The sequence below is a fragment of the Lynx canadensis genome, chromosome A3 (assembly GCF_007474595.2).
Source record: "Lynx canadensis isolate LIC74 chromosome A3, mLynCan4.pri.v2, whole genome shotgun sequence".
NCBI classification, from domain to species: domain Eukaryota; kingdom Metazoa; phylum Chordata; class Mammalia; order Carnivora; family Felidae; genus Lynx; species Lynx canadensis.
This window is the reverse complement of record NC_044305.1, coordinates 44,997,118-45,020,893: the sequence shown is the minus strand read 5'-3', so window position 1 is coordinate 45,020,893 and position 23,776 is coordinate 44,997,118. Positions and strand designations below refer to the sequence as shown.

The 23,776-nt window shown below is 46.9% G+C and overlaps 1 protein-coding gene across 3 annotated transcripts in view; it reads left to right on the top strand.

Annotated features, from left to right (window-relative positions):
* Positions 1-21,583, top strand: part of RALGAPA2 (Ral GTPase activating protein catalytic subunit alpha 2) — a 324,646-nt gene extending 303,063 nt beyond the window's left edge. For all 3 annotated transcript variants that reach the window (XM_030310205.1, XM_030310203.1, XM_030310204.1), the window contains exons 39-40: positions 15,128-15,167; positions 18,227-21,583. In XM_030310205.1, the coding sequence (XP_030166065.1) occupies positions 15,128-15,132 (5 nt within the window). In that variant the 3' untranslated portion in view covers positions 15,133-15,167; positions 18,227-21,583. The remainder of the gene's footprint in view (positions 1-15,127; positions 15,168-18,226) is intronic.
* The last annotated feature ends 2,193 nt before the right edge of the window (positions 21,584-23,776 follow it).

Sequence of the window (23,776 nt, the reverse complement as noted above, 5' to 3'; positions counted from 1 at the left end):
AACCTGTGTCAATTGTCTCTGAACACCGCCTTACTTCTCTGATTCTGACTTGTTACTAAATATCTTACACACAAAGTGAAAAAAAATTAAATTCAGTGAAATAAATCACTTACAAATAAAATCAGCCATGCATCATTGTTTAACATCGCTGGCTTCAATCCTTGCCTCTCTGAGCTTTGTTGGGAGATAAGAGGGAGAGGCTTGCACTTTGCACAGGGAGCCAGGAGCAGCAGGCAGAAGGCCGGGGAGATAAGCAAGCTGGCCGAGGTGCTGGAGCCGGGCGATTTACATAATCACGCCTCTGCTTCCTGGTGAGGCGTCAAGAAACACAGGGATGGCCTCTATTGATCTTTGTTGAACTGGAATACTAAACAACATGAGAAAGCTTATAACTTAAAGCTTTGATTAATGTTTCCTACATTAAAAAAAAAAGTAGAACAGCTGTGAATTGAATTCTTTTATACCCTCTGCCAACATTCTATCTAAAACCAAAAAAAAAAAAAAATCAGTTTCAAGGGAAATGGAGATTTCACACCACTCTGGCTAGAGGTTGAAAATCATTTCTAGTGTGTAGGTGAAAGAACATGAAGGATCTGTAGCAAAGCTAATTTTTTAAAGATCGCATTCAGCTCTTTTTCATCCTCATGAGGTCCTGGGACTTAGTTTTTCTGTGCAGGGTTTTGTGAGTTGTTGGGGTTTTTTTGTTTGTTTGTTTGTTTGTTTTTAACTCTTAAGAAAGGTTTTTATTTCTTATAATTAGAAGAAATGAAATAATAACTAGGTATTGACATTCCTTAACTCTTACATTCTTAAGGCTCTAGATTAAGATGTTCCTGAAACAAATATTGATGAGCTTTGTTTTCCATGCATACTTTAGCATCTATGTAAATTAGTTTGATCTTTTCCAAAAGTTCATAATTATTTAAATCCATCCGAATGAGCTAGTGTGTAGGTAATATCTTAAGTGAGTCTCCAGAAGTGATTTGGGTTTTTCAGGACCTGGTATTTGGAGGCAATGGCTAGCAGGCTTCTTCGAGAGCATCACGTTGCCAAGGTCACTTAGCAGATAAGGGTCTGACAGCTCATGAGTGGGCCCTGGGACCCATACAAAAGGAACATGAAACCAAACATGGGCTATCAAGACAAATGCTGTTTCTTCCTCCTTTCAAATTGTTTGCATCCACATTACATTTCATAATGTTTAGGGTTTAGAGCATTCCGTGTTGAATGATAAAATTTTTTGTACACATATCACATCAGTCCATGAATGCAATTTTAAGTCTGGGCGGCATGTTCTCTGTCACCACTTTGCATATCTGCCCACACCAAAGATGAGGAAGGAACTGGAAAGGAACTTGATGCGAACTGAAATCTGGAGGCAGTGCAGTGAGGGCGGAGCATTTCCAGACCATAAATAGGCACATTTTCAAAAGCACATCCTCCGCTCTTCACATAGCAGTTTTGCTTTTGAGGAATCCCTATCCCAGCCTATTACCACTTTTACAGATGAAAACATTTTTCATTTATTCGGTGTTTCCTATTTTCTCGGGACAAGTACAGTCAAACCCACATGAGCCAGCTAGCTTAAACTAAGAAACAGAGGTGAACTCTTCTCTTCCAAGCCTCAAGCCAACTGGAAAAATTGACCCTGAGCCGCTTAAGCCCCCACAGTGCACTTAGGACCCAATCAGACCGTCTCGGCCAGCAGTGCCATCAAAGCAGGGCCTTGGGCTCCTGCTCACATGCATATGCACAATCTGAGGAATTAGGGGCTCCCAGGTTTTCTTTGTATCCTCCATGCAAGGGGCTTTGTTGTTAATGCAGAGGCAGAGTAACCTGAACCCTGTATTCCTTCCACACTGTGTTTGTAGCAGCAAGCAGTCCCATTTCTAGAGGGAAGGCCTGTGATATCAGCCTTGGAGTCCTATGCATAAGTAGGAAGTGTGCTCAGTGGGAGTGGCTTGTGCCCAAAGACGCTGCTGTTGGAAAATGCCTTCTCTTCAGACTCCCTCTGCCCCAGTGCTGTTCCTTGTCACCGGAGGCAGCTAGAGAGGTGCACACCAGCCAAGTAAATGTGTTTCTCTTCATGATTCACTGTCAACCACTGATGAGGATGTAGGGTCTTTAATTGTTAGCTAATAGGTGGGTGCTCTGCTTCTTAAAAAGAGGTTTAAAAAAGAAACTATTTTCCAAGTCAGAAAATGTTATTTTAAAACACCACCTACCACATACATATTCTGTCTACTACTTGTACTCATACTACCTAGTACATAATAAGTATTTGAGCTGCCTTTTTTTTAGCCCTGTAGTTTATGTTCCTTTTGATTCCTTCCTTATTGACCAGCAATTTCTGAAAGGTAGCCAGTGTTAAAATATTTGGTGCAGTTAACACACACACACACACACACACGTGTGTGTGTGTGTGTGTGTATTTACATACATATATGTTTTATGCAGGTATACATACTCATTTAACACATACACACATTGGGGTGAGGGACTTGGCTTGTGTTTTCATGCATGTTCCTAAGGAAGGGGGGGCTGCAGAGAGGCCTTCAAAGGGTTAACTGGAATGGGCACCCTCGACTGCTGGGCGGGGCTGATGTAATCACTGCAGCTCACAGCCAAGTGCATCTGTTCACCATGAGGTCATTCTTCTGCATGCTAATGATTTGGAAAATCAAGTCTAATGTTTGACATTATCGGAAAGGATATAAATAGTATAAATCTTTACCTTTTGGAAGCTGGTCTTATACACAAGAAGAGAAAAAAGAAACTTTAGCTTGGACCTGAGATTTTGTTTTTTCCAAGAACTGCTTTAAAGGTTGTGTCTAGATCTTAAAACCTTGGAGGAATCCACTTGTGTCTGTTGATAAATGAATCCCCAAATCACTATTACAGTCACAGCTAGCAATTTGGTAGTGGAGGACTACAGGTATGTCTGATTTAATATCTGATTTTAAGAATTTCCAAGTGCCTTGGTTGAAACCTGATAAAGACTGAGTTTTTCGAAGAATGTCCCAAAACCAAGTTAAATGAGTTGTTCTCAGTATACACAAATCAACAGTGTTTGCTGAAGATGCCAACACTGTTTTTGGTTCCTTTCTACCTTAATATTCCTGTAGGGAACCAGCAGAGGGAGCACAAATCTTTGTTTATTTGTGAGCCCTACATAAACACATTTGATTCCTCCAAGATGTGGTCAGACATACTTTCACCTTTATGATAGGCCAGGTGGTAAAGGTTCCAGAATTTAGAGCAAGTGGGAGGAAACTCCTCATTCGGCTCCACCCAATTCTGTCATTCTTGATGTAGGTCATATTTGGAGCTTAACCCAGATTAGTCTGAGTCGGTCTTAGGAGGTTGCCACCACCATTCCTATTCACAAAACCGTAAGCTTTCAGCGGTCACGCTCAGGAAGTGCACATGTGCCCTCTTGGAGAGGATTATTGTGCTCACCTACCTAATATAAAAGACTTTTGTAATTTTCTTCTACAACAAAATCAAATTAAGTTCATAGAACCTATCAGAAGACTCTGCCTGGTGTCACTGGATCATTCCAGTGACCCTCATAAGACTGCAGGTGTATTGGTCCCAAAGTGAAGCTGGCAAGTGGATGCTACACAAACTACTTTTGTAACTCATCAGCCTTTACCTAGAGGAGTTCACCGGCTGGACCCCCGAACCATACACAGTGGCTACATGTTCTGCACACAGATCCCCCACATGACCAGTTTCCTGGCAGTTAGCAATCAGGCTGATTCCCAGAAACTGCACAAGGGAGACTCTAACTGTAACCCCCCAAAAGATGACAGATTTTCCCCATTCATTGAGGGTGGTCATGTTACCAATTCACTCAGCCTCTCTCTCTCTCTCTCCCTCTCTCTCTCTCTCCCACCCTCCTCCCCCACACTCCTCTCTCCTCTCCTTCCTCCATTCCTCCCTCCATGTTAAAGTGTTCTTCATAAGGTTTCTATTGATAACATTTCTTATGTGTTTACCTTCCTATTAAATTTGCTGAAACCAGCAAAGAATACTGGAGAACATGGAACTAGAAGAAGCTTCAGGGGATATGAAGCCTAACTGCTTCACATCAATTTTGAGTAAGCTGAAGACCAAGCTATAAAGGGACAACCAAAAGGCCATGGGCAATTTGGCAGTGGGGTCCTCACCCCTCATTTCACACTTTCTTTTCTTCCCAAAGTGGAGTCCAGTTTTAGTGACATCATCCAAGACTCAGATGGTTACCACCATCCCCTACTTGGTAAGCTGTCACCAAATGCTGGCTGTCAGTTATATTGGTCACGGAATTCCTAACCAGCCAGTTATAAGAGTTTGTCAGTCTACAGACTCCTCCTCCCTGAGGAGGAGAGAAGCAAATACTACCTTAATGTTTTTCAAACAGAGCCTGTTCAGGAAAGCTGTACCTTCCTCATTGCTCTTCAGAAAGTCTTCAGGAGACAAGAATGAAATTTAGGGAAGTGATAGTGCTGGAAACATAAGCCACAGAAACTCAGGTTATGGTTGTTCTGATGACAGTCAATCACTTCACTGGCCAGCACACCCACATAATTGTGACAGTGTATAAGGCAGCCTCGTAGTTGTGGCTGCAGAATCCTTTAAGGAGCCCTCTCACTCCTGCTTCTAACCAACCACATCGAACAGAGGAGGGAACTGAAGCCCAGAATATACTCTGACTTCATGGAGTGAGCAAACATGCATTAGAGGCTCCCACGTGCCCTGGATAAGTCAGGTCCCAAGGGTTCAGGCAGGCCATCCCAACACTTGGAGGGGCCTCTGACATTCTGGGGGTGGGAGGAACACAGCCAGGACCCAGGCCCAGAGCCTATGTACCCACACACTGCTGCTGAACCCTAGAATAAAGGCAGATGGCAGTGCCCATCAGCAAACCTTTGACCCTTCATACCCCATTGCCAGGGTTAATGGATCTTCCTCCGTCAGTACTTAACACAGCCCAGGCTTGCCTTCTTTTGCTCTTTCTTGCATACAGTCACCCTAGTCATTTCAACTCCACTGTTTTCCTGTCCTCCTGGCTCAACACAGGCCAGAACCTTCCACTGACAGCAGCCTCCCCAGCTTCCTTGGAGGCTCTTTGCAGGGAGGATGGATTCCCTTGAGTGGGCTAGTGTCTTCTGTGTTCCAGTGTGTGGCCACAGCCATGTTACCTGTGGTTCTACAGGTTAGTCTGATTCTGTAAAATGGGTCTAATAAGAAACTTCCTGAAGGGTATTCATAAGGATTCAGCAAGTTAATATGTGTAAAGAGATGAGCACAGTGCCTGGCACATAGAGAACCCTCAGCAGGTGTTTACTGGGCTATCATGCTCACCCACCCTGTCTGTCCATGTTTTTCCTCACTCCATCTTATGCAAACCTCTTCCTCTTCCAGCCCATCTTCCTTTTGTCATCCTCTTGGAACATGCACCTCCTGATTCTTCCTTTCTCATCCTGGAATATACCACTGCCTACCCATTTACCTGTCTGCTGGAAGGGGAGTGCAGGCCAGGGACCGCAGTTGTGGAAATGCTATCCTGGCGCCCTCCATGGGGATAGTCCCATAAATCAAAGCCAAGGCTGCTGGCTTTTTATTAATGTTAGTTAAAGATCTGGAAGAAAGCTCAGAACTCCAATAAAATCATCCAGAATTTTCCCTTAAAGACAAGTTCTGTTAGGTCATTGTCTATTCAAGAACTCAGGCCACCCCCACTCAGCAACCTCAGCACGTTTGGCTGTAGCCAACTGGGTGCTGCCGCATGGCCTACAAAGAGCTAATTGCCCCACACAGAGTTTCTATCCCAGCAGTCCCACCCAGAGCCAGCCCGAATCTTCCTTTACACATAACCAGCTCAATTCTGACCCCTTTCATATGACATATTTTTTAAAATTTAAAATGTATTCTTCTTGCAAAGATGATGAAGCATCCATTGGGTTTCCTTAAACCACCCATAATGCCATCACCCACACCCAGTAATGCTGGCCCCAGCTTGTGATTCACCTGCGAATCCCTATGTATTCTTATGCTATATCCCTCCTCTAGAGATGTGCATATGTTGGTCTGGGGTGTGGCCTGAGCATGAGGATTTTCTTTTAAAAACTCCTGAGGGCAGAGCACCTGGGTGGTTCAGTAGGTTGAGCTTCCATCTTCAGCTCAGGTCATGATCTCCAGGTTCGTGAGTTCGAGCCCCATGTCAGGCTCAGTGCTAACAGCTCAGAACCTGGAGCCTGCTTCAGATTTTGTGTCTCCCTCTCTCTCTGTCCCTCGCCCCTTGCACTCTGTCTCTCTCAAAAATAAATAAACATTTGAAAAAAAACTCCTGAGGGCATTTTATTATGCAGGCAGGACTGAGAACCACTGTCAAGGCATCTTTGTAATGCTTGGATCCTCATTTTAATGTGCCATTTAACTTGTCATTACTTCTATCTTGGTTTTTCTTAGCCTATGTAAGTCATATGTGTGTGTGCGTGTGTGTGCACACGTATTCTATCTATAATGGGCAGTAAATTCTTTAGAGAATGACACATGTAATTTCTTTCTTAAAACATATGCAACAGGAATAAAATAGAAATGTGGACAGAATAATTCAGGCTGTTGCTTGAAGTGGCATAGGTGTCTTGAGGCCACAGACGTGTGTTGGGCCTGAGACAGATGCAGGGCAGACTCCTGTGATTGTTCAGCTGTCCCCTCTCTCCCTGGTCTCCTAGTGAAAGTGGACCAGTGATAAGCAATATGACCAAAACCTGGTGTGAAAAAGGCAGGGGAAGCCACAGGGCCTAGGTACTCCACAGACCAGATAATGTGGTTTGAATAACTGATATGTGATTTGGCATCCTTTCCTAAATGGTATTGTAGATTTTAAAGAGAATTCTTGATAGCCCTGTTTAGCACCAGATTTTGCTTCATGCTTATTCATCTCTTTTTCCTCTTAAAATGCTTTTGTTGTCCTCAGTGTCAGCTCCGGGAGGGGAAAGAAAGAGATGAGACAAACATTTGTTCCATTTGATCCAGTAGACCACAGTGGTGCTACCTGTCAAATGTTGCCGTCTCCAAATTCACCCTGCCCCTCCCCCCAGGGCTGTGCTAAGCATCTTAAGGGAAACCAAAGACTCTGGAAGCTTCATTTTCCATGTCTTTCCTACCCTTCTGGAGCTTGCAGTCTTGTTAGGGAAGAGCAGATATTCAGGAACCACTAAAAAATGGCTACTTATGAATAAGCCCAGATTAGTTGCTTCTGAACTATAATCACATATCAAAAAGATACAGTGAGAGAGAGAGAGACAGAGAGAGAGAGAGAGAGAGAGAAAGAGAGAGAAAGAGATACAGTGAGCCAAATGTGTGGGTCTGTTGGGTTGAGATTTTCCTGAAGTGGGCTGTGCCATCTACCTTGTGAGCCTGGAAGAGAATGGAAACTTACCTAACATGTATTAGATACACTACTAATCCCTCACCAGTCATTTAAGAAAATTTTTTTCATGTTATTTTTGAGGGGGTGGGGAGAGAGAGGGCGTGTGAATGCACACATGCACACGAGTGGGGGACAGACAGAGAGAGGGAGACAGAGAATCAGAAGCAGGCTCTGTGCTGACAGCAGAGAGCCCGACACAGGGCTCAAACCCACGAACCTGTGAGATCATGACCTGCACCAAAATCAGATGCTTAACCTACTGAGCTACCCAGGCACCTCTCCCACCAGTCAATTTTTAACTTCCCCACGTTGGCTAAAAATTGAGATGTATGACAACTGGAAGGCCATGGACAAGAATAAAATAGGGGACAGTCAACATGGGAAGAACACAGAGGAAGAAATGACTCCTTCCAGAGCCAGCGTGGGGAACCACCACCCCGGCCGTGAGGCTGGTGCTGAGGTTAGGGGATGTTCACAGATTCCCAGAAAAAGAAGGGACCCAAGAGTATTCATTCTAAAGTACTGCCATCACATTTAAATTGTTCCTTTGGAAGAACTTGAAGATGCTGGTTTTTCTGTGAGCTGTCTTGACTTTAGTTCTGATTTTGCAGCCTTCACAGGGTTTTAAATGCAAGTGGCATCTTCCTACCTGCCTAACTGTTAATTACAGTTCCCGTGACACTTTTGCAGTTGCCAAGAGATGGCCGGCAGGTACCAAGAATTTTTCTCAGAGGCAATTTTTGGAAATGACTCTTAATTAAAGCTCATTTGAAGTAACGTTGAGGATTTGTTTCGGAAGAACCTGGAGCTTCTGACACCCCATGTTCACATTGGGATGTGAACTGCAACTGTGACCATAGTGTTCTCCTGGTTCTAGAGGGTGGAGCATGTGCAAACCACAGCCATTAAGGTGGGCTCCTGAAGACCCCATGACCTTGCTTAAGTTTCTAGCAACAACCAAGCCAAAGCAGAGGCTGAATGGAAGCTCTCTTACTAGCATTTAAGTCTGCTGACAGAAAATAGAATATTACATTGTCTCCTTTTCCAGAAGTTTGTATGCTGATAACCAGGAGGTAAACCTCTACATAGCATAATAAAGAGAAAAGCTGGTTCCTTTTCTCTAGTTAACCTACAAAGGCCCTCAAAAGGCTGGGGGGTAAAAATCCCTAAAAAAAAAAAAAGGGGGAAACATGCCAGTCAACTTTGTAAAAAACAAACAAACAAAACTACCCCACATAATGTATTTACAGCATTCACTGGCCAAAATTCATTTCTCAGCACAGAGGAAACCTAATAGCATCTCTGTAGAGTGTACAGAGAGAAAGAACAGGCAAAACCCTATTTTTTGACCACTTCAGGAATATGAGACAATGAAATCCCAGATGCATAGAGGACACATTCTACCGGCCTGTGTCCCCACACCAGGCCCCTCCCACCTCCCCCTGCAGTGCTGAGCCCTTACCTGTGGTGGGGTCCTCAGCCTACTCGGTCACCCAGCCTGTCTCTTCTATCAAGCAGGGTCGACTGATCTTGAGATTGCCCGAGGGTGAGGACAGCTGCTGTGGGTCTTCCAGGACTCAGGAGGCAGGGTCCTGCTCCCCCCGCCCTGATCCCAGGCAAAACCAAGGAGTGCAGGTTCCCTTGCCATTGCTGCTGAAGTATGTTTGGGCAGACCCTGCAGCTGGTTCGTGTCCCAGAGCCTGTGCGTGGTAGTTAGGGAAACCCTGTTCCCTAGCTCTGTCCCCAGGGCTCAGGGAAGCAGCTAGAGGAACAGCCTGACTGTTACAGCAGAGCCCTCTGTAACACCTGGGAGAGCGGCTTTCCAAGTCCAGGCCCTCCTGACCAGGGGATGTGAACCAACCCAAGAACATCAGGGCGAGAGTCCCAGAGGGAAGGGATGACCACAGAAGAAGCCAGAAACGAGACTCCGCAGGCCGCTATGCTGCCTCTGTTCTTTATTCCAATTCCCCAAAACTGGTGACTTTGCTAGAGGCCATATATATATATATAATAAAGCTCAGTCCAGCTTGGGCCCTGGGGACAGACCTTTGGTACAGCCCAAGTGGATGGGAACTGTGGCTTCACTTCTAAGATCATCACAGAAGCCCCCTGAGGGTCAGGGCTTGACACATTCCTTCCACGAATATTTACTGTGCACTAGTATGGAAGGTACAGAAATGGGCAGAACAGCAACCACACCCTCCATGAGGCCCATCTTTTAGTTTTTTTAATGTTACTTATTTTGAGGAGGTGGGGGGCAGAGACAGAGAGAGAGCAGGTGCTGTGCTGGCTGCCAGCGCAGAGCCCAGTGCAGGGCTTGAACTCACAAACCATGAGATCATGACCTGAGCTGAAACTAAGAGTCAGACGCTTAACCGACTGATCACCAAGGCATCCCTGAAGTTTATATTTTAGATGGGTGAGAAAGATGCTGGCTTCTCAGAAGCTGAGGGGTGCCAAGAAAAAAAAAAGCAGCAGGGAAGGAGGACCAGGAGTGCAACTGAGAAGCATCACTGGGGTGATAGCCTCTTCGACATGGGATGTGGGGAAGGCCTCACTAAGAAAACATTTGAGGAGAGGCTTGAAGGAGGTAAGGGAGCAAGCCATTTAGAGTCTGGGGGAAGAGCACTCCAGGCAGAGGAAACAGCAAGTGGAAAGGCCCTGAGGCAGGCATTTCCTGGTATGTTTGAGGAACAGTGAAGGGCCCATCATGGTTAGAGCAAAGCAAGCAAGGAGGTGAGGAGGAGGAGGAAGATCAGAACAGCCTCACAGACCTAGGGAAAGACTTTGGCTGTTACACTAGTGAGCAGGGCAGCTCCTGGAGGGTGTTAAGCAGTGGGGTGACACGATACAATTCTTGATTAAAAAGATCACTGACTTCTATGGGGAGGATATTCTAGGGGAGGGGCAGCAGGGATAGTTAGATAATAGTTAGATAATATTTTATTCCCTACATATTCCCACCACCTGCCACACAGCAGGCATAGAAGACATGTTGACTAATGAATAAATGTTGTACTAATCGAAGAGATGCTCCCCCTGAACGTTCTCCATGGGACCGCTAGAGGGACCTACCCGTCCCCTCCCCCTAGTGACTCCCATATCCCTAGTGCCACAGAACACAGCCCCTTACTGGGACTATACAGGTGAGGGGAGCATGGTGACACCCACCTCTTTGGGTCTGCATGGTGGGAGGAAGAAGGTAAAAAGGAGATGGGCAGAACTTTGACTTGCAGTCAGGTCAAGACCTGCTTAAGACAACCCCCCAACCAGACTCACACCAGAATCCAGTGGTCAGGAACCTGTGGGCTGGTGTGAAGAATCATGGGAGATAACTCCCTGATACACAGAACATTGTTTGAAGAGATGTGAAATGACAGTAGTGATCCAGAAGAGCTAGGATATGAGGGTAAGTTTCTTTGGCATTGTTTTGTTCTTAGAAAAATAGTCTCAGGGCACTTGGTGGCTCAGTCAGTTAAGCGTCCAGCTGCAGCTCAGGTCATGTACTCATGGCCCATGGGTTACAGCCCTGCATCAGGTTCTGTGCTGAGAGCTCAGAGCCTGGAGCCTGCTTTGGAATCTGTCTCCTTCTGTCTCTACCCCTCCCCTGCTTGTGCTCTGTCTACTCTCTCAAAAATAAACCTTAAAAAATTTTTTTAATAATAATGTATATAATTTGATGTTTTTAGTACATTCGCAAGGTTGTGCAACCATCACCTCAAACCTAATGTTAGAACTTTTTAATTCATCCTAAAACAGAGAGAAAAACCCATGTACCCATTAAGCTGTCAGTCCCCACTCCCCCTACCCTACGTCTAGCCCATGGCAACCTCTAGTCTACTTTCTGTCTCTATGGATCTGCCCATTCCAGACATTTTGTATAAATGGAATCATACAGTACATGGTCTTTGATGACTGGCTTCTTTCATTCAGCATGGTCTCAGGTTCATCCATGTTGTAGCCTATGTCAGTATTTCTCTTCTTTTATTGCCAAATATGTATTCCATTGTCATGGTAGGCCATGTTTTGGTTGTCCATTCATCAGTTGGTGGACATTTGGGCTATTTCTGCTTTTTGGCTATATTAGGAATATTGCTGCTATCAACATTCCTGAGCTGTTTTGCTATTTCGAGATATGAATTCAGTCTGGTAAGATGAACAGCCCTGCCATGGCTAAGATGTAACTGACATCTAGTATTCACATTCTGTGAGATAGCAAGAGGGTCTAGACACCGCTGTCTCCGCGAGGGCCTGACAAGAAAAGTTCAAACCAAGATACTAATCTTCAATTTATAGTTTAGTTAAATTCAGCTATAGGTCCATATAAGTATATTATAGCTGTGGAAGGGAAAGAGAAGAATGCCAGAATGAGCCTTCCACCCACTTGCCTAGCCCCCTGCACAGGTGCGTATGCTCGTGCAGGCACACAATCCACACGATGCCTGCCTTCCTTTTGGTCCAGCTGTCCCAGCTTTCTGATTCAGAACCAGAGTCGATGGGCGAGACCAACGACCAAAAAAAGGAAGCCCAGTATCAGGGCCAGCGCCAGGGCACAGCCACTGCTGCTGGGTTGGAAATACTGGGAGCCATCCTTGGGCCATTTGGAAATGTTAATTAGGCTGGCTGATTCCCACTGGTCTTGAGTTGCCAGTGTTGAGTGAGCGTGTAGGCTTACCCCATCCATGGCTGCACCTGTTCCCTTCCTCAGAGCCGTTCCAAGGGGTCTGAATAGCTCAGACCGCTCTCTGATCTCCGGCTCTGTCCGCCTTCCTGCTGGGAGGATATTTAGCGCTCGCCTAAAGCTGGAACCGTGGTCCACTGTTTCTCTCCCTCAGCCATGCCAGCTCTCAAAATCATTCCCTTCCCTAATTATCTTGAACCAGTTAATCATTTTCCACACTGACTGTTCAGTAACAAGGACCCGGGAGAAGCAGCCACTTTTCTTGTCTGACCCTGCCCAGTGTTATCCCAGGTGGCAGTCCCGGATGGCAGCCTTTCCTCAGAGATAAGAAGCTCCGTTCAAATCCTTGCTCTTCTGCTATCCCAGCAAGTCCCACCAGAGAACACATGCCACAAAAAGACCCACCAGTTCTTGAAAAGCCTCCGCTAGGCAGAGCTGTGGGGAACGCAGCAGATCTCCAATCAAGACTATTGTGTCCTGTGTTTTATGAAATCCTTGTTGATATCCAGAGTATCCAAGAAGCTGCATGAGGCCCAAGAAATAAGACATCTTTCTCTAAAAGTGACTTCTGGGTTCTCTGGGCTCCAGCTCTGTGTCTGAGCCGCTGAATGGCTACAGTTTTGCCCTTGGTGTCGGGCTGATGTGTGGAGGGCTCTCTCCAGAGGGGTCCCACCCCGCTGCTCTTAGAAGTCTAAATGCTACTTCCGAGTCCCAACACATACAAGAAACTTTGAATCTGATGCACATATTAACCCTATCACCCAATGTGGCTCAATGTCTTTTTCACTATGACCCCACTATGGAGGTTCCCAAGACATTTGGATTTCCTAATGGTCTCCTCCCCCACCGAAACACTCCACAAATACTGTATATTTGTTTATTTACCATTCTGGTATCTGGGCTTTCTTCATATAAAAAATATGGTATTTTTTGCCCCCCAATTAGAATGCATGCCATAGGGCCTCCACCAAAGCTTCCCACAGGCAGGAGCTTCATCTGCTCTGTTCATGCCTATAACCAAGAGCCTGGAACAGAAACCTGGCACATCTCAGGTGCCGAACTGATGAAAAGATGAAATAATTATGCTCTGTGTCTCTTCCCAACACCCCTAAGCATCACATGCCTCCTGTCCTCCAAGCACTGTGCTCTCTTCTGGTGCCTTCCAGCGCTGCCCAGGCTAGTTGGTGTCTCACACTCACCCCCAGGGATATATCAGGAAGCTGACAGCCTACTCCTGTGTTCCATGTGTGGGCCACCACCCTTTGGTAGCACTGCCTGTGTGTCAAGGGCAAGTGACATTTGAGCCCCATGGAATAATTAAGGCAGCCCCCAACTGTCTCTGTCTTTGCATCTCCTTAACTCACCCATGGACTGGCAGTCACTGAGACATTCTGTTTGGTCCAGCACACCACACCAGGCTGCATCTGGGGACACACTGGGGAGAGGAGCAAACCAGTCCTCATCAGCAATTACAAACAAGTCTTCCATTGTTCGCTGCGCCATCTGTTTTCTTGGTACGCCCAGCATAACCAGGGCTGAAGGGCTGCAGGGGAGGGAGACCAAGGAGCCCCTTCATGAAGAGACCCCATTTGCTCATCCTGGAAAGAGTAGGTAGCATGGTACCCTGAAAAGCTGGGCCTCCCCAACTCAAGGAAGACACCCGCTGAGAGACATTGTACATATGCCATCTTCCATGAGAAGAAATGGGGTGCCACAGCACAATGCATTGGGAGAAAACAGGAAATCTAGATAATCCTATTATCGAGGATCCATGGAAAACATTCTAGTCTGTTACCAACAATCAACACAGTCACAAGAGTCTCCTGTGCCCTAGAGCACAGTCAATGTATAGAGAATGAGCAGGTAACAGTGGTTGAAAATCAAATAAGACTTATCATCCACAATCAGTTATTTATCCTGAAATTCTAAACCCCAAGTAATTTTGCCAGGGTGGGAATATTTTCAATAGATCATAGAAAGTGCACATTTCTTCTGGAGAGCCCCACCTAAGAGTATGTCATTGGTTCTTCTGATGGCCTTCTGAACCACCGACTTAGAAACTGGCCCTGGTCACTGTGCCAACCTTGGCAAGGGGCTCAGCAGACAATCCAAGTTTATGACTGTGGCCGTGCAGACAACGGGCCATGTCACTGATGAATGTCCTTTGTCCAGATTTAATGGTGGCCAAGTGACACTGAATTCAGGATTGCTGTGGGGGTTGGGGTGAGGAGCTATGCCTGGTACAAAACGACGCTGAGGATTTGCTGAGGGAAACCCACAGAGGAAATTGGATGTCTGTGGGAGGGATGGGGGCGAGGCAGGGGGGGCGGGGATTGAGAAAACCTGTCACAAAGTATGGTGATACTCAGATCGTCTCTCGGGGTCAGCATGACTGCTGAGATCCTCCAGCTTCGTGAGTGAGGGTGAGCTTACAGTCCCATTTCAACTCTGTGGGGTCCCTCAGAGCATGCTGCGTGCTTCCTCCCTGGGTACCATCGTATCGCAGGTGACACTAGGACTGAGTTCACACACTGTACACTCAGAAACCAGTGACATGAAACTAAGAGGCATGTAAACTTGCATATGCTTAGAGGCTGCCAATTCTTTTTTCAGGTCATCCATTGAATTCCAAATGCTCATCTTGAAAATTAATACCTTTGACTATATGTTAGACCAAATCTGTCAGCAGATACAGGGCAACAGGAAAAGAAACACGGTGGTCAGTGTTGCTCTGTGTCTGTAGAGCTCCCAACAGCATCTGCACAACACATGCTAGGAGCACCACTGTCTCTTTCATTTCACGTTTATGAATGTGACCGCAGCTAGAACTCTGTCCTGCCAAGTAGAATTTTTAGTGAATTTCCAGTTGGTAATGATCTCCAAGGCGGTGACAACACTCAGGCAGCACAGGAATAAATGTCTTGTTAGCACTGCGTTCATTATCAAGTTGGGCTACGGGTGTGCTGGGCTTGTGCGGGTGTGCTGGGCTTGTGTTCATTTGATTTTATGTTCTTTCCCTTCAGATTAAAATACGTAAAGGTCTCATTGCCACGTTTGAGCAAGGTAAGACTGACGCTTTGGATTTGCCCAACGTCCCTGCTTTTGGGGAGGGGGGGTGTAAATTCACCAACCAGCCTCCTTCTGTGGCTAACACCGCACTGAAATGCCCCTCTAGTTCCTGCTGTCCCCATCTCCCCTCCCGAGGGGCCCTGCCCACACTCGTGCCCCTGCATGTCTGTGCTGCCCGGGGAAACCCAGACCTTCGCCTTTTCTTCTGCCGTGCACTCTGGGCGGAATCCGACACCAACACCTGCCATCCTGGAACATGTCTTTGTCGCGCGCCCTTTTGTGTGAAGGGCCACAGGGAGCCAGTGGACCCGGGGCCGCCCCCTTTTTTGTTGCCCAAGCCAGGAGGAGCAGGATCTTGAGATGGGCCGATAAGATGTGGCACGTGCTGGGCCGGCCTTTGACCGCTCGCCTTAACGGGCGCCTCCAAGGCCTCGGTGCGGGGGAGGGCAGGTCGTCCGGGGGGGGGAGGACTGCTGAATGGAACAGCTGGGGAGGAAGAGCAGACAAAAGCTAGGGGAGCACAGAGGGTGAGGAACCCGGGGATGGGCTGCAGTTTAGGACCCAGAGGGCAGGCTGGCTGCAGCAGGTGTGACCTCTGTAGGCCTCTCCTTTCTGCCCTGGCTCTGGGGTCCAGGCCCTGCCCCGTGCCACCTGTGGCAGTGCCGGCTGGGGGTGGCCCAGGCTGCACGACTCATGGGCTCAAAGGTGGAAGGGACACCAGATGGTGACGATGCTAACTAACAGTAATAATACCGGAGGACACCAGCGAGCTGTCATTTATTAACCATATTGCCACAGTGGAGCGCATGACACAGATGCCCGTCACCATCTTGGGAAAAATGCAGGTGGAATGTTAGCCTCGAGACTTCTGGATTTATCCAAAACATCATCCTCCTCCACCTGCAGGCCAGACCCTCTGACCCAGCTACCCTTTCTTTCTCCCTCTGCCACAGCTTTGGCCCAGTCCCAGAACTGTTCCAAATGGGGCCTAGTTCCTTGAGCCCCCAGAGGAGACAAGCCCCACACACCCGGGTGCTCTTACTGGGTGGGGCAGAGTGGGGCTGTACAGTCCTGTCTGCAGAAGTCTTTATTTCTGGGACCCCATATCCCTGGAGATCTTCCTGCTCCTGCCACAGAACGGTGACATGGGGCTCAAGTGTCCTTTGAACAGACCCCCAGCTTCCAGCAAGAGGAAGAGGCCAACTGAGTGGAGCGGCTGCCGGCAGCTTGCGAGTGGAACCACCCCCCTTTGTGGTCTGCCAGCTCATTCCCCAGCTGCCGCCTCCCGTCGGTTACGGGGTGCAGTGGGCACTGCAGGAGCCATCACGGGCTGGGGGTGTGCCAGGAGGAAGTCGGGGACTGGAGGAATGCAGGGGCACTTGCCATGCAGGTTGCAGGCTGTGGAGGTGGGGGCTTCCCTGCACCCCCAGCAGTTGGGGCCACTGCTTTCAAATGCACGGGGGCCGCTTTGCCCCAGAGCTTCATGCAGCTCCTCAGAGCCCACCTGCCTGGCGTCCCTCTGTCTGCCTGCCATCCTGCCCAGCCTCTGGAATGCAGCATGCACCCCCCTCTCCCTCCTTGCCCCCCCAGCTAGAGGGGCTCAGTGTTTCCTTTCTAATCCAGAACTGCTCTTTCACTTAATAGCATATCTTCAGCATCATTTTATCTCTTTCATTCACTTGCTTTTTATGTTTTCTTTCTCTCTCCCAATTGATCTGATTAGAATACTGGGTAGAGTGGTTCCTAGTGACTAATGTGAAATCTTAGACAATTTGAAGTGAAGGTATTTCAAAACAGAATGTTATCTAGGATGAATCGGGTTTGTTCACCCCCATATCCAGCTCCAAGGGGACAGGGAGAGACCTTTTACCATGCCATCTCTGTCATGGAGGGCAATATAGCTGGGCTGCCTTTGTCAAAAGTAGCCTGTTTTTAAAGATGAGACTAGCATGAGAGAGCTGCAGGACATTTCCTGTCTCTGCCCAGCCTTACAGCGACCAGCAGGGAGGAGGGACGGTAAAGCCCCCCAGTGCTGGCATTGGGAACACCCGGAAGAAAGCTATCTTCTCAGGTCCATGCAGTTTGTTGAGCACTGATTTCAGAGGCTTTTCCTAGAAGCAATAGGTAAGGTCAGAAAACGAGAAAAGATGTTGTCTGTGAATAAGACAACTTACATAAATTAATTTCCATGCCAATAATAATAAAAATTCAAAGACCAAACCCCTGGAAGTGGAGCATGCCAGAAGGAGGATAGAAAGCCTGCTTCTGAGGTTTGTTCGAAGCCTGGAAGCTTGGGGTATAATAGAACCAGGGCTTAAAATAGCTTACAGTGGGCAAGAGGGGTGATGGAAAGATCCTCTCCTCGCAGAACTGCCCCAGGTGAGGGCAGGCCTTGGCAGCAACAGTGGCGGTATTGCAGCAGGCATCCTGGATTCCTCTGAGCACGCTCGCAACCACCGGGAGAGGGGAAGAGAGGTGCAGATTCACAGGCTTTGAGTTTACTCCTTTTCCCTCCAGTGCTAAACAGCACTATGCTTGTCTGGACTCATTCACACAAGCAACCTAGTCCTAACCTCAGTCCCCCAGACCCTTTGGGGAATAATCGAGTTGTAAGTCATTCGGGTGAAATATCAATATGTAAATACACATAAATAATAACTAGGGCAGGGATCCCCAAAGCTGTCCATCAAGTTTTACGTGCTTCTTCATTGACTCTGGGCCATGCTACTGTTTCATTGGCTCCTCTTTGTTTTACTGCAGTCAGATGCCTTTTCTCTTCACTCTTTACATGTGGAATTGGACAGTGAGGCCAAGTGAAATCTGAAAAGATTCATAGCTCGTTTTATGCTGCAGGGAAGTCCACAGCAAGACCTGGAGGAAAGACATTCACGTGTTGATTCATTCAGCAACATCTCTGCACTGGTGACATAGGGAGGTCATCAGAACCCCTTTCTGGGAACGTGGTTCCATGTGTTCTGAGTGCCACAAGTCTTTTCATGAATCCTGTGCCCACAAGGGCGCTGTGACTTGGCCTCTCTCTGCTTTCTTTGCAGGGCCCTGGCCACCAGCCCTAGTGCCTACCTCACGGCGCCTTTGCAAGGAGGAGATGAATGAGACTTCCCTCTTTCCCGACCCCAGAACCCCAAACCCAGAGACTCCAGGAAACATCACTGCTCTGCTAGTGCCCTCCACACATCTTCCCATTGACGGACTTCCAAAGTTGAAGGTGAACCCCCCAAGATGTTGAGGGTTGGACTTCTCACTCGCTGTGTCATCTTGCTCTAGGACCTCACGAAACTTGGGCTTCAAACAAGAAAAAGGGAAAGTCACCAACAACCAGAGACAAACCCATGCTTGTGGGCATCGGTGTGGGCTGCTCCAGGGCAGGGACAGCAGGAGAAGATGCTGGGTGTTCATGGAAGGGTGGGGGGGGTAGCTGGTTTCTGTTACTCCGAGTTGTTTCCTCCTCTCATTTATAAACCCAAGCATGATTCACAGAAGGGCCAGCAAAATAGCTGTCAAACAGGAATTTTTCCACATTGATTTCGCTAGTGCTGATGTTAGGATTTATGGTTTACTCAAGAATTTCATCATCATGGAAATTGGCCTTCCCTAGGTCTTTTGCCCAGGAGAAGTTTTATATGAGTCGCTGAGTGTTTCCACCTGGTGCCTAATGCCCACTAACTGGGAGAGGTTTCCCAAGCATCCTCCTGGAGTTCCTCAGATGACTCTAGAAACAGGGTCCTGTCCCTGTGAAAGCTCCTTAAGGTCAGGAAGCTTCAAGGGCCCAGCTCAGGATAGCACTAAGTTGACACACAGGGAATGCACCCATGCGGCACTCGGCTGAGACGGGCACCCCCCTACATGTCCCTCTGCCTCCAGAAGCTTTGCCCTACAGTTGTGCTCTCCTGCCTGCTGCTGAGAGAGAGCCATGGCACAATGGGTGCTTTTCCTACACATTGGCTCCAAGGAAGGCATGTTGAGCCTGTTTAAGAAAAAAAAAAAAGAAAAGAAAAACCTAACCTTCTATCTGCACTCTCCCAGCACCTTGCTGGGGGTTTGAGGGTGTCAGTGACAGAAAAAATCAGTCAGTTCGGAAGACCTCTTCAGCCCTCTGCTCTCTCCTAGGCCTGCAGCCTGCTCCAGAGTAAGCCTGGGACTCAGAACTGGGGGGAGCAGCCACTGAGGCCCAGAGAAGGATCAGCCATGCGAGGGTGCTTCCCCACCTCCCTTGACTCTCTACTTCTCTGCTCTTGTGCCCACTTTGTTACCCTCAGTGGCTGTGGTCACTTTCCTGTGGAGTCCTCTGAGCCCCCTCACTCCATCAGAGTGGCTGTTTTCACTGACCAGTCAGTTCTGTCCGTCAGCCATCGCTTGGTTTGGCTAGTACCCGACCATTGCAGGAGAAACAAGCAGGTCCCAGGACCAGACCTTGCTTCTGGGACAATGGGGAAAGATTAAGAAGTTCCTACTGAAAGGATAGACCTTCTAATTCTAGAGAGAATTTGTTTTTCAGCTTTGTTGAAAGCCTCAGGTAGGGCATGAGTCCAGGCCCACAGACAGAAGCAGCTTGGATATCACCCGAACCTGAGAGAAACAGAAGTAAGCCTCATCACTTTGGGCTGTTCTATAAACCCATCCAGTTGGTTCACTCACTGGGGCTTAATGACACTGTTAAGGGGTGACTGGAAGTCCTGCCATTTTCTGTTGTGTGGGCAAATGCCACGATTCTTATCTTTCCCACCCCTGCCCCACCCCCACCCCCCACCTGTATAATGATTTGGGCTTTCTGGGATGTCCCCAGTGGCTCAGACTCAAGATTTGTCGAGTCTGCTTTGTTGCATATTACCGAGTGCCCCAGACCTACTTCCTGCAGGGAAGGGCATCACATGTTCCTGGGCTCCAGAGTCCCAGTTAGGCTCTGATGGCAAGTAGTTTCTGGGAGAACATGTCATTTCCAGGCTCTAGAAACCCCTGTGGCAGAATTCTCAGATTTAGTTGAAGTGTCAGTACTGGAAGTCACATTGAACTCCCGTGGACTTCTGCTGCAGGATTCCATCTTACCTCCCGGAATCAGTCCTCCTAACCTGCAAATTGGGAAATTCAGTTGTAGGCAGCAAATAACTAGACTTCTTGTAAGCCCTACTGATTTTAACATCCCCGTGACCCCAGACTCAACCAGCCACTGGGGACTGGAGCTTCATCTGAACCCACTGTTGTCAGCAGCAGCCTTGGTCTGGAAGAGGGGACCAGGGAATCTAGCAACCACGTTTGCTTACAATCACGTGGACTTGAATTGCTTTTGTTATTTGGGGTGGAAAATTGGAATGATCAAGTTCCTTTTTTTTTTTTTTTCACTTAGAAAAGCAAATATTGTGCTTTTGTAATAAATGCCTTTCAGCAAAATTGTGGGGGGTCACTCATCCAGCGGGGGCCCACCTGAGTCACAACGCTGACTCTTCACATTAGCAGGCCAGCCATCTGTACGTGAAAGTAGCCCTAATCAGCCCAAAATGGATAAGATTTGCTGGCTTCCAGGCAGGGCCAGGCCAGTCCCCTCACTTCTCTGCACACTGATTTCTGTCCAAAGCAAAGTTGATGTTCCACAGTCTCACTAAGGTTTTTGTACTTTAAAAAAACAAAATGATGACTTTTTAAAAATAGTTAAATCTTAAGTAGACCATAGTGAGGAAGTCTAGCTTGGGTGACTGTCACAGGGTCTCCATGCAGTGAAGCCTGCAGCTGCTAAGAGCCACAGGGAGGGACAGGACTTAAGCCTTGACTTCATAAGAGGGGCTGACTGATCAGACCCTCAGCCTTACAAACAAGAGATCATGCGGATCCGTAGACAATGCAAATCACGTCTTCCTGACCTTCCTGCCGGTGTGGCCACCTGCGCTTCACTTCCTGTTACATTTATGTCATCTGGGGGTTTGAGGGATCTTTTAAAACGTACTGTGATGTCTTACATGTAAGTGCGTTATGTCTAGATCTCTACTGAAGGAGAATGTCCACATCAGGAGGGAGTTCACCATGAAACAACCATCGTTCTAGGTTGTGCTCAGTATCTATTGTATGACATACCAATGAAGTGAATGTTTCTTATGGTTTCAGGTCTACAACATTTAGTACATGTAAATAAGAAAAAATTGATAAATATAGTAAATTAAGTTATAATATGTCATTTGATTTTAATTTTGCTATCTCATATTTAATTTGCCCAATGCCCCACATCTGGGTTTATGCTAGGTGGTATAGACCCCTACGGACAACCCACCTTTGCAGACACGTGTGTGCTACACCCAGAAAAGGACACAACTCCACTGATGACACCACTCGACTCTCCAGTTACCCTCTTTTTGTCTTTATTCTGATTTACTGTGATGATTTAATAAAGTAGAAACACAATACTTATGTGCCATATGTTTCTTTTGTTTTCATTATCATTTCTAGGAAAATAAATTTTATCCTGACATCTGACAAAAGATGGCTTGCTTTTTTATCAGAGTTCCTCAAAAGCATCTTTTTTTTAACCAAAGCCGTAATTATGTATCCAGAATGGTACTAGTATCAATCCAGGGAAGTTTACAAATGTGTTTATGTAAAATTGACCTCTCAGTCAGTCAGGAGTCCCTGGCTCTGATGAGCAAGAGGCCAACTTTGAGGGTGTGTCTTTGTGAATAAATGACAGATAAAATGTAATTACCAGCCTCCTGTTGGCATGGCTGAAGCCCCGTCGATGGCCTTCAGGCCTTCAACCGTCACATTCTGAGGCCTGGCCAGGTGGTCTCTACCCGTGTCCTGAGCTACTCCCATGCTCTGGACACCAGGGAACTTTCAACATACTGGACAGTCAAGCTGCCTAAATTAATTCTTTGGTCCATTTAGTGAATAGGTATTACCTATTACTTACGAGACATCTTGGTGACCTCAAAAAGGGTCCAGGTGCCTTTCCAGGAGCCAAAAGATCCTGAATTGATGTAGCTTTTTAAAGCCTTGGACTGGTAGCAAATGTGTTTACTACTTGGTACCTCATGGAATGCAGCTTGATGCAGAGTTTTAGAGCTTTGCTTCCTAGAAGTGGTGGTTCGAGCCTTGTCATGCATCAGAATCCCTCAGGAAGCTTCGTAAGATGTTTCCCATCCCCACCTAGATTCTGATCCACCACATCTGGTAGAACCCCAGCATCTAATTTTTAAAGTCCCCTCACCCTCTCAAGGATTCCAACTTGCATGCAGATAGATTTGGATGAGAGGCTTGGACCAGCCCCATTTTTGGATGCTTTGGGCAGCCCTTACTCCCTGTCCTGCATGTGTACCCTAGAGTGGAGAGAAGGTGAGTGAACATTCCCAAGGAATTGCTCAGGGTAGTGTCCTGCCCTTCCTAATGATTCCACTTTGCAGATGGTCCCAGTTCCCTCCAGGATGATTTATGGATTCCTTCAGATCCGGAAATAGTCCTTGAATTTCACAGGATATTGTTATGAAAGTCTCACAAAGCAGTTATTGTCTTATTTATAACAAAAGATGAGGTGGGGGTGTGGGGAGCGGTGTTCCAGTCATCATATATCCACATTTTCAAAAACTACTCATCAAATGTTAGGCCAGATCATGCAAGACCTTCAGCAGAATTCCAAAAAGAATTCAACTTCCAGTGGTTCCAAAAAAGACCATTGCTGCAAGTAATGCTCTCCTCAACCTCTCTGGGATTTTTGCCACGTGCCAGAATTTTAAAGAAAGAATACCTTTAAGGTATACCCTTGCCATAACAAAATATTCTGAGTGTTACAGGAAACATGCCAGAGTTTTTTTACATTTGCTGAAGTACAGGGTATCTCTCAGCAAGAAGACTCACACATTTATATTTGGTCACGTCTGTACACATTTGAGCTAGCGTTCTAGATCTGTGTATGTGTAGAAACAAATTGAGGCTACTTTGATTTATTAAACAGTTTATGTCAAGAGAAACTATTATCATTTGCTCTTATTTATAGAAATAAATGGAAATGGTTTTAATTGCATTTCAAATCAAAAAACTAATAAGGTAATGAAGATGGAACACACCGTCAATTTCATCCCTGTATTTCTGGTCTACCCAGGACTATCAGCTGGACTGTCTCCACACTCCCACCACCTCCTTCTACAGGTACTGAACCTGAAGCCCAAAGATGGTTCCCTGGGGTTCACACAGCTACAAGGTGGAGCTCCAAGGAGAAACTACCTTTCCTGGGCCCTGTTCTGGACAACACCCCGATCAGCAGCACTTTACTTCACCAGTGCACGGACTGTTGGTAGTTTCCATGCTCCTTCTAGCTACCTTGAAGGTTTTCCTGAGGCCACCTTGACCTTTCTCTCACTTGGACCAGGCACAAACAGATCAGGGTCTTCCAGAGCTGGGGAGCTTGTTTTACTGGAATATTCTCCCAAAGGACAAAGAAGATGATGCTATTATTGACCTTTATCTATTATTCTGGAAGTTTTTTGGATAATACATATCTGGAAAGAAAAATTGCTTATGTTTTCAGACCTGAAAAACAGACTGCGGCAAAGAACAAGAATAGGCTATACATGCTGATGCCACACTCCAGGATGTCCTCCTGCACT